The sequence below is a fragment of the Pinus tabuliformis genome, chromosome 6 (assembly GCF_031772625.1).
Source record: "Pinus tabuliformis cultivar Carrire ecotype Pingquan chromosome 6, CPIR1, whole genome shotgun sequence".
Classification (NCBI taxonomy): domain Eukaryota; kingdom Viridiplantae; phylum Streptophyta; class Pinopsida; order Pinales; family Pinaceae; genus Pinus; species Pinus tabuliformis.
The window spans coordinates 1,785,867,407-1,785,878,470 of NC_142292.1; the positions used below are offsets into that span (position 1 = coordinate 1,785,867,407).

The 11,064-nt window shown below is 33.6% G+C and overlaps 1 protein-coding gene across 1 annotated transcript; it reads right to left on the reverse strand.

Annotated features, from left to right (window-relative positions):
* Nucleotides 1-230: 230 nt before the first annotated feature.
* LOC149266151 (WUSCHEL-related homeobox 4-like) lies at nt 231-10,668 on the reverse strand. The gene is made up of 4 exons (XM_089407300.1): nt 10,395-10,668; nt 10,165-10,229; nt 9,918-10,079; nt 231-455 (listed from the first exon to the last, which is right to left on the reverse strand). The coding sequence occupies exons 1-4, from the start codon at nt 10,666-10,668 to the stop codon at nt 231-233; spliced, it is 726 nt and encodes a 241-aa protein (XP_089263426.1).
* Between the last annotated feature and the right edge of the window lie 396 nt (nt 10,669-11,064).

The following is an 11,064-nucleotide window of genomic DNA, read 5'->3' on the forward strand; positions in this document are numbered from 1 at the left end:
AGGTAGCTCTTCAATGCCGTTGTCGAAAAGGGGAAACTGAAGGAAGCATACGTTTAGCCAGAGGTGATTACCAAGAAGGGATACGATGGAGCCAAGGCTGACATCTGGTCCTGCGGAGTCATATTGTTCGTGCTCTTGGCGGGCTACTTGCCTTTCCACGATGCGAATAAGGGGATTTCAAATGCTTGCCCTAGTTTTCCTCTGAAGTTCGGTGTCTGGTTGTCCGACTGCTAGACCCTAACCCTCTGATGAGGATCATCGTTCTGCAGGTCATGGAGGTTTCTTAGTTCCACCGGGGCTTCAAGTGCCCATAGGCTGACAACGATGTCGATGTCAGACAGCTCGAAGATGTTGGCTCGACCTTCCCCTCCCCCAAGCCAACCTGCCGGAATGCCGACCTGCCTGAACACCTTCGACATAATTTCCCTCTCACTAGGGTTCAATCCCTCTCGGGCCTGTTCAAGGATGATATGGATCAACGACTTACTAGAAAAAGGGAGAATGATCCAGATACGAAAATCCAACTCTCAAGAAAATTTCACGTCAATCAGAGTAAGGTACTTTCGTAACTCTTCTCAAGATTACATAAAATTGTGCTTTGGGGATGAATCCTGCTTCCTACTTGTAGAGTCCAAGGTGATGTAAAACATGGAAAGCATATAAAAAAAATTCATTCTTGCTTTGGTGCCACATGATGGACCAACATATTTTCTGCTTTAAAATGCATATGTTGTGGCTGGAAAATGGAATGATGCAGCAAAAATAAGGAGAACAACGAAAAACATGTCCCTGAAGAAGGAACCCACATGCAGTTGGATCGAAGTTAAGGATCAGGAGGAGTGTTGCCAATCAATTATATTCAGGAAAGTGACTGAAATCTAAATATTTATTATATTATTACATTGCAAATAAACGTTTATTTCTTGCAAGGGAGTGTCATTTTAAAAGTTGTTGAGATGGAAACTAATCACTGACTGGTAGGCATCAAACTTATGTTGAATATGCAGGCAACAATATATTCTACAAAGAATTCTGATGTATGTGTTTCCTTTCTCAGCAACGTTCACAGGAATGTTTGATTTCATATATGAGGACAATAGTGAATGTGGTTTTCGTTGATGCATCCAATTGGGTGTGGACGATATAGTCTGCTATGAGAAGCCTGTGCTACAATCTGAAGTATAGCAGATTTCAAATTCAAATAGTCATCCAAAGTATTGTAAATTTGATCAGAGATTCTTGCATAAGATTTCACTTAAAAAGGCTTAGATGTCTGCTCTGAAACTGTGTGGGTGCTGTTTTTTTTTGGGCGAGGGGAAGGAGGGGGATTATATGCACCATGATTGTATAGCACTAAAAAATTAGTCTGGTTCAATTATCTTTTCACAATGAGTAAAGCTAAGAACCATTGTGAATCCATATTTGGAAATTTTGGTACTCTATTCCATATTTTCTTAATTTTTTGTACTCTGTGCCTACCGGATTGTGGTCTAGCCCAAGTAGTAAAGTGATTGGTCTTCTATAAAGTTAGATGATGCTGAGTGTAAATTCTGAGTGACTTTTACTGTAGATGTGCCCCTCACAGCCTTGCATCTTAGCTAAAAATAATCTATAAAAATCATTCTCCAATCTAAAAACAAATAAAATATATACCTCTGTATAATCGTGGTACTCTGTAATCCTTATAGGTAATATAAGGCAACCGAAGTGGGGGCATCTGAAAGAGTTGCACAAAGAGATAAAACTATGTGAAGCTTCTCTACTCTATGGAGACGTGAATACCATTTCACTGGGCCAAGGCCTTGAGGTTGGTCATTCAATTGAATATTTTTCTGTAACAAGATTAATACATTATGAAATTGCAAATAAACATTTATTTCTTGCAAGGGAGTGTCGTTTTAAAAGTTGTTGAGATGGACCCCTTTGTTTTTTTCTTTTTCCCTAGATTCACTCTTTTTCTCTGCTATTTCTCATCCTTTTTCATAGCCATGGCCATTGGAAAGAAGGAAGGGGAAACCAAATTTGGTGATAAAGAAAACATTTTTGATAGTGAAAATGCCAATAAAATGTTAGAGTTGGTAAAGGGTGAATGCTTGATAGACATGTTCACTAGACCATTAACTCGTAGAGGAGGAGCTTGGCTACTCATGCAGCTGTGGGTAGGTTACGATTCTTTTTCATAGAAGGAAGTTCCATATCCTATAGTGAAGGGTGCTGAAGAATTTAAATCTGCACTTGGAATCTATGAAGCAACTAATTGCAAGCTTAAGCAAACAAATTCATGTATGGCTAGTTGATGAAGGTTGTCATTACTTCTATTTTACAAGTAGATATTATAGTATCACACCACTATGTCTGTACGGTGAATATTCTTGGTCATGCTAGATAGTTGGAAGAGGCAATGGATCTTATCAATAAAATATCATTTCAGTATTGTGATTTGGGGATGAATCCTGCTTCCTACTTGTAGAGTCCAAGGTGATGTAAAACATGGAAAGCATATAAAAAAAATCATTCTTGCTTTGGTGCCACATGATGGACCAACATATTTTCTGCTTTAAAATGCCTATGTTGTGGCTGGAAAATGGAATGATGCAGCAAAAATAAGGAGAACAATGAAAAACACGTCCCTGAAGAAGGAACCCACATGCAGTTGGATTGAAGTTAAGGAGCAAGAGGAGTGCTGCCAATCAAGAAAGTGACTAAAACCTAAATATTTATTATACCTCGGCAATGACAATGGTTCCTTGATAAATTTTACAAGACCATTCAAAGAAGCTTCCCTTGACCTTAAAATTAGCGTGAACATTATTGCCCAAACATACCTTCAGAGAAGGACTCAAATGAAACAGTGTGGACCTCCATGCAGTGAAAATCATATTTTATGGCCTAGTTTCCTCGCCTCGGTATGCTTCCCACGTGTCGTGAAGGCTCAACAATTGCCATGAGATAAATCATTAAAGAGAAAACAACAATCAGACTCATAGATGCCATAATAATTTTTGGAAAATAATAGTGTTTGTGAATTTTCATTAATACATTATTACATTGAAATAAATGTTTATTTCTTGCAAGGGAGTGTCGTTTTAAAAGCTGTTGAGATGGAAACTAATCAGTCATATGGTAGGCATCAAACTTATGCTAAATATCCTGGCAACAATATATTCTACAAAGAATTCTAGTGTACTGTGTATTTACGCCTCATCTGCACACAAGTTATTCATGAGAATTATGTTTTATGTCTGTGTTTTCATATATATGTGGACCAGACAAAACAGGGTATTATACCTTGGCAATGATGGTGGTTCCTTGATAAATTGTACAAGACCGTTCAAAGAAGCTTCCCTTGACCTTAAAATCATTGTGAGCATTATTGCCCAAATATACCTTCAGATAAGGCCTCAACTGAAACAGTGTGGACCTCCATGCAGTGAAAATCAGATTTTATGGCCTGGTTCTCTTGCCTCGGTATGCTTCCCACTTGTTGTGAAGGCTCAGCAACTACCATGAGATAAGTCATTAAAGAGAAAACAACAATCATACTCACGAATGCCATAATAATTTTTGGAAAATAAAAATGTTTGCGAATTTTCATCTTGACCTGAGTTTTTCAAAGTTTGCAAGGTTCAATTCCCTCGAGGTTTTTCAGGATGAGAAGGGCTCAATTCTGGTACAATATTTTTCCTGTTCTTGGAGACGTTTTCAGGATTAGCAAGGTTCAATTACGATGCAACCGTTTTTATGCTCTTGGAGGCAAAGTTCATGTTAAGGTACTAGTAGAATATGAAACTGTTCACTAGTAAATGTGGTATTCAAACAGGTAAATAGAAAGATTATATTAAATGTTCTAATAACCTGCAGAATCATAATCCATTTCTATTTCAACAACTTTAAAAATTTCAATCAAATAAATGAGTACACTTGTTTATAGTCATACATGATCTCAAACTTCAAATTGTTATAAGAAAAGTCTCTGATTTTTCTTTTACAGGCCCACTTTTGTGAATGTTAGAGAGGCAACAGGTTCTTGTCAGCAATCAATAGCTTCAACAAGCCAGCCACCCACTTTTCACCTCAGGCTTGACTGTTTCTTCCTACCTAAGGTCTTGTGTGTACTGATATATAAAAAGAAACAATCATGATGCCTTAATATTTATTTTCGATGTTAATGTGGATCAGTTATTCATTACTAGATAGAATGTACTTCTCATCTGCTCTGGATCTTGACCTGAATGTGGTCGCAATTCATTGAGTGTAGTGGGAAAGCCCTTATTGTCTATGGGGGATGTGTGCACCTTTGTTTATGGGCATGAGCTAGCTGTCATGATTGTAGTTGGTCCGTGCCCAGGATGTCTTAAGATTTGTTTTTCATGTTAATGTGGATCAATAATTATTTATCAGATAGATTTTATTTCTCATCTTCTATGCATTTTGACAATAATGCACTTGCAATTATTGAGTGTAGTGGGCAGGGAGCCTGGCAAGACTTCATTGCCTATGAGACCTGTGTGTGTCTTTGTCTCCGGGCATGGGCCAGTGGTCGCATGGAAGCTCCTGAATTCCTTCATAATGAGTGCATTGTTTTGCGTAATGCCTTTGGGTAGGTTATTAACAAAATTGTCTTTGTTGATTTCTTTTAATTGTCATGTAGTTCGGAAAATGCAAATTGTTTCACACTAAAGGTAATACTCTGCATATTATTAAGTAATTGTGTAAATTGAAATGTCTGAAATTTGTATAGACTATAGAAAATATTGTTGCAACCAGAGGAAGAACTGTTGAGAAATGATTCTGCAGATGTTGCCTTGGAAGGAATGGCTCCTAAGCCAAAGAAAACTATTGGAAAAATTAAGGTTCAAGGTATAGTACCATGGCACAGGTACCAACATAAGAGTTGGAACAATCATTTTATGGGATTATTCTGGTTTGCACAACAAAAGAAACTAAAGAGCTGAAGCAATCGTTTTAGGGGATTATTCTGGTTTGCACAGCCAAAGAAACTAAACTAAATAAACTGTCTATATATCTATAGTGATTCCAAATCTCTCATAGATAATTAAGCTACCTTGGAGCCAGACAAATTGTCAAAAGATAGCATTAGAGACAAATTGTCAAAAGATAGCATTAGAGAGCCCTACTGAATTATGAAATTGAGATACCCGGTGGACAACATTACATGGGACGAGGGACTGCCTTGAGTTACACTTTTGGTCATACCAACGTTCCCTTTCTGTTTTTTGGTATTTTTCCAAACAACATAATTATATGTTAATGAAAGTATATGGATAGATAATATTAGAGACTGTTTATGCATATCAGAAGATAGACTATAAGTATGACTGATATTTTAAAGAGGATTGTTGTTTCATAGTTTTGACATATATAGCAATTTTTACATGCTGAACCAATTTCTGGAAATTGCATGAAAATACAATGCACATATACTGGTTTTATCATTTATAATAAAATAGCATTTTTTTCTTATGAAAAAAAAAATATTGCCTTATTGTGCTGCAATTATTTCCCACTGTTCTAAAATCAACATTTTTTCTTATGAGAAAAAAAGATTGCCCTGTTGTGCTGCAATTATTTCCCACTATTCCAAAATTGATTTCCCAACCTCCGTTTTTGTTTTATTTCAAGTGCCCGTAATCTTGTTTGTTATAAATGACACCAAGCTTTCCGTGTTCTCAATCATTAACATTCTTTACATGAGGCTTTTATGAGATACATTTCTTTATCTGAATCATCAAAGCTCATGGTTATTGATATGCACAATGACAACTTGTTACATGAAATTGCATAATTATATCAACTGGCTTGTGCATTTCTCCTTATGCTAAACACATGTTCCGTTATAGGCTCATTCATAAATGATGGGGCTTATTATGTTCAAGGATTATAAAAGTGTTGAATTTCTAATATGAAACCATAGATGAAATGTGAGAGGATACATCCTTGATGAAGGGGTTTTTCTCTCTCTTGAATTTTTACATGCTGAACCAATTTCTGCAAATTGCATGAAAATACAATGCACATATACTAGTTTTATCATTTATAATAAAATAGCATTCTTTTCTTATGAAAAGAAGATTGTCCTATTGTGCTGCAATTATTTCCCACTTTTCTAAAATCAACATTTTTTCCTTATGAAAAAAAGATTGCCCTGTTGTGCTGCAATTATTTTCCACTGTTCCAAAATTGATTTCCCCATACAATGACCATGACTAAAGATTGTGCTACAATTATTTCCTGCTCTTCCAAAACTGATTTCCCCATACAGTGATCACGACTAAAGACTGTGATGCAATTATTTCCCACTCTTCCAAAATTGATTTCCCCATACAATGACCACGACTATAGATGCTTTCCTATTCTATTTCTTCATGTGAGGCATGGTTTGTGAAATTTGAGGATAACATGACCTTAATTTCTAAATTTGAAGATAAAGTGATCGTGATATTGATTTAAATCAAAGCATGCACGTAAGAGGCTGTAAGCTATAACATAACAATGTAGATTGATTTTAAAGTATTCAAGACCTCTCCCATCCCAGATATAGAATTTATTGGAAATATTTGTTAAAAGAATGACTACAATTACAAGCCATGGTTCCTATCATTTTGGAGTTTAGGATTTGCTCATCTATTGTTTTTTTAGACTTTACCCTACTCTGCTAACTAGCACACCCTTCACATGCTAGGTTGCATTACAAATAAGTCAGTGCAAAGGATAAATTGAGGAAGTAGTCTGCAATCCCTTGGTGACTGTTTTTAGCTGTCCAGAGTGGAGTTTCACCATTTGATGATAAGAATTGGGCTGGATTCATAGCCAACTGGAATCAATGCTCTGCATAATTATTCAATTCTATGCTCCGATCTTCCTCATTAGTTCTATTTCCCCTCAGTGGATAGGGATAGCCGTAGTGCAACCTAATTTGAATGACAGTAAGGCAGCAAAACAGGACACTTTGTAGAGGGTTAGTGATGTTTGGTCTCAAGAATTTTTCTTCCTTATTTGAATGAGTGACTACTCAGGCAGTAAAGCATGACACTTTGCACAGGGTTAGTGATGTTTTGTCTCAAGAATGGTTCTTCCTTATTTGAATGACACTGCTTAGGTAGAAAAACATGACATTTTGCAGAGAGTTAGTGGTGTTTTGTCTCAAGAATGGTTCTTCCTTATTTGAATGACATTACTCAGGCAACAAAACAGGACAATTTGCACACGATTAGTGATGTTTTGTCACAATAATGATTACAACAGTATCTAGAGTGAGCATAGCTGGTATTAGGCTTTTATATGGATATCTTGCAGGGATGCTTGTCATATAGCCTTTATATGTTCAATGACTGCTCATGAATGAGGTGGGTGTTTTGTTATCATCTCTTGTTTCAGATATTTGACAAGAGATGTAACCCTGTATTAATCTATTTTTGTCAACTTATAAATTGTTATCTTGGAATTGGAACCCTTAGTGATGTTTTGTTTGATGTTTTGTTATGACCCTTGCTTTCAAAAATGCCCATTCACATTTCAATATTGTTCCACGCTCTATGCATTATAGCGTTTGCTTTGCAACATTAGGTGAAAATGCTAGTATTTAATGAAATTAATTATTTTCCTTCTAAAAAGAAACTATAGCAACAACATTAGGTGCAAATGCTAGTATTTAATGAAATTAATTATTTTCCTTCTAAAAAGAAACTATAGCAACAACGGTGCAGTTTCTCCATCGACAATTTTCAAAAAGGATAGTTAAATGAATACGAGACTGCGGTTTTCGTAAAATCATAGTGATGATATGTAATTTTATATCCTTTTAAATTTAATTAATTTTGCTACATGGACCAAATTCAATTATTTTTATTTATTATATGGTGTTCAACCATTTTTATTTACCTTATGGTAAAGGAATAAAGCATTGACCCATTGAACCAAAATTTTAGTGGTAAGTTTCTCTCTAATTTACAATTCCAAATATCAATACATGAATTTATTGGAGTTGGTTGGTTATAAATTTTGTGTTTTTGGTATATTTTTTATTGTTGAATTTGTTTAAATTTGATAAATATTTATTGAAATTATAAGACAGGGTTGTACACTTTATACGATTATAGTATCTTAATTTTTTTTTAGAGTAATAAATTTATATATATCATCATAGATCTATTTTAATCATAGATCTAATATGAGCTGCGGGGCTGCGGGGATCAGATTCCTTTACAGGCAAAATTACTTGAGAATGCAAAAAATAATTTATACTTTTTTTCTTATTTAAAGTGTATTTGAATGTGATATAGATTACATAACATGTGCATTGAGCCATTTTATCAATACATATTAAATTGATTTTTTTATTATTAATATAGTTTTACGTATACATGAATATTAATTCATTAAAATATTCTATACAACATTAAAATATTTTCTTTTAACATTTTATATATATATATATATATATGAGGTTGATGTCACTCTTTGATGTCAAGTTACCGGTTCAATTCCCCCCTTCGATAAACCATGATTAGGTGCTCTGTTAAAACACTCCTTGATGTCAAGTCACCAGTTTAATTCTCTGTCTCCATAGAAATGATCTATTAACCATGATGAAAATATAATCCTTCCATACTTACGAAAATACATCTATATATCTACATATACTTATAATTACTTTAAATAAAATTATATTAAATTATATAAATAACTATTTAAATATACATAACTCATAATCCTTTTTTGCTTAATAATAAAAAATTCATTTTAAATAAAAAAAATTCAACTAAAAACATAACTTATTTTAAAATTAAAAAGTTCCTAACTCTGAATAGATGAAACCGTTATTGTAAAGTAACGAATCGACCCATTATTTCACACCAATTTTTGAGAAATTCAAAAATGAATTTCCATTTGGTATGATGAAAACCACAATAAATTTATAAATTAGGAGCGCGGGTCGGAATGTTAAGCTGATCACTGAAAATCATATGCTTAGACGAAAATTATAATTATTAGCCATTGGAAATTATAATAAATATATAAATCTGTCATGCTCATAGAAATGTTAAGCTAAATACTGAAAATCATATGCTTAAACTAAAAATATAATTATTAGTCTCTGAAAATCATAATAAATATATAAATCTATGGGTGCTCATAGAAATGTTTAGCTAATTACTGAAAATCATATATTTTAACTAAAAATATAATTATTAGTTATTAAAAATAATAATAAGAAATATGTCAATAATAGTATTGATTTAAATGTAAATGTAATTTAGCAAAAAAATCATATATTTAAAAAAATAATATAATGATCTTAAAATGTATATTTTTGTTATTTATAATATCTATCTATATATATAAAAGTCAGATAGTTTTTATAAAAACTTTGAATAAGATTGGTACAATTTTTTGGAGAATATATATATGGAAGACTATCTTACATTATTAGGCTGACAAAAAAATCCTGGAGGATTTGAATCTTATTTTTATATTGGAAATGTATTCAGTATTATGAAAAAAAACTCTAGGATACTCTAAATCTTTAAACTTGACGAGTGTGATTGGGATTTTCTAAAATTTGTGACGGGGATTTTCCAAATTTTTTTAAATTTGAAACCTCATTAAACTAAAAAAACATAGCTAAATTATATAAAAAATATTTCAACATGACTGTTGGTAGATACATAGTCCAGCAAAATGAATAAGAGTTCTGTGGTTTCATGGAACATAGCTAAATTATATAAAAAATATTTCAACATGACTGTTAGTAGATACATAGTCCAGCAAAATGAATAAGAGTTCTATGGTTTCCTTCCATGAATAAATAAAAATGGAAACCATGATTATTGACATCGACATTTCAAACCATTTTGTTAAATTAGCTTGATTTGTCCATATTTCTTGGAACAAACTTTTTGGTCATCCCCAGCAACCAGGCAAGTGTTTGGCAGCTGTTCAAGTCCACCTCGATCCGGACGGAGTGGAAACAACTCCAGTGTTTGAAAGGTATTGCTACAACTACTCAAATCCTCCATAACGGCAAAATTCTGTCTGTCCTCCCCTCGATCTGCAATCTACATATCATATGAAACATGTAAAGTGCGAATATAATAGTGAAGCTTTTAGTCAATGCCAGTGGAAGAAAGAAAATATACTTACAGCTGAATCGGTTGTTCTTTTTATCTGCTTGCCTTTGGAATCGGAAAGAGTGGTGTCCGCTGAATCTGAAATTTAGTTTTAGTCACAAGAATTAGAGAAGAGAAATAAATAAACAGTTAAACGTTTAGTGTTAAAATATCTGTTCCTTTACTATTTCATATACAAATTTTATTTACCAAATACTTCCATACATACTCTATCACATATCTCTTACATATTTGATCACATACCTATTTCACTTAGCGAGTGTGATAATTCTAATGCCCTCTTGCGTTGCTGGGTCTCTCCAAATGTAGGTGTTTTGGTTTCAGATCTGTGTCTGGAGTTAAAGTTCTGAAACCAATAAAATACATTTTTCGCTTCAATTTCTCCATGTCGTTTTAGAACCGCTGTAATCCTCTCTATTTCTTTCACTTTGGGTGTATGAATACCGAGCTTGTATATATGCTCTAGTATTTCCCTCTGTTCAGTGGTCGGCTTCCATCTTTTAGTCCCACCGGTCATATTGTTCTCTGGACACCCATATCAAGAATCACACAAGATCATATTAAAAAAATCAAACAAAATCTAAGAAACGAAAGAATTTAGGCATAGATTTATGGAATTATGACCATAATAAAAATACCAAATCAAACTCCTAGGTGTTTAAAATATAGCATTAACAAAGATCTAGTCTACTTTATTAGGCGGGACATATCTCATATATATGTGGCACTGAAAGCACCTCCATTGGATTGTTAAAAATAAATAAAATTTGATATAAATACCCCCAGTTTTTCTCTCTATTCCTGGTTTCCTGTCACTTTCTATAATCGTTGATAGAAAAGAATGAATTTGACACCAAGACAACACAAGAGTGATGAACTTGAGATCAGAGTGAAAGTGAAACAACCATTTATA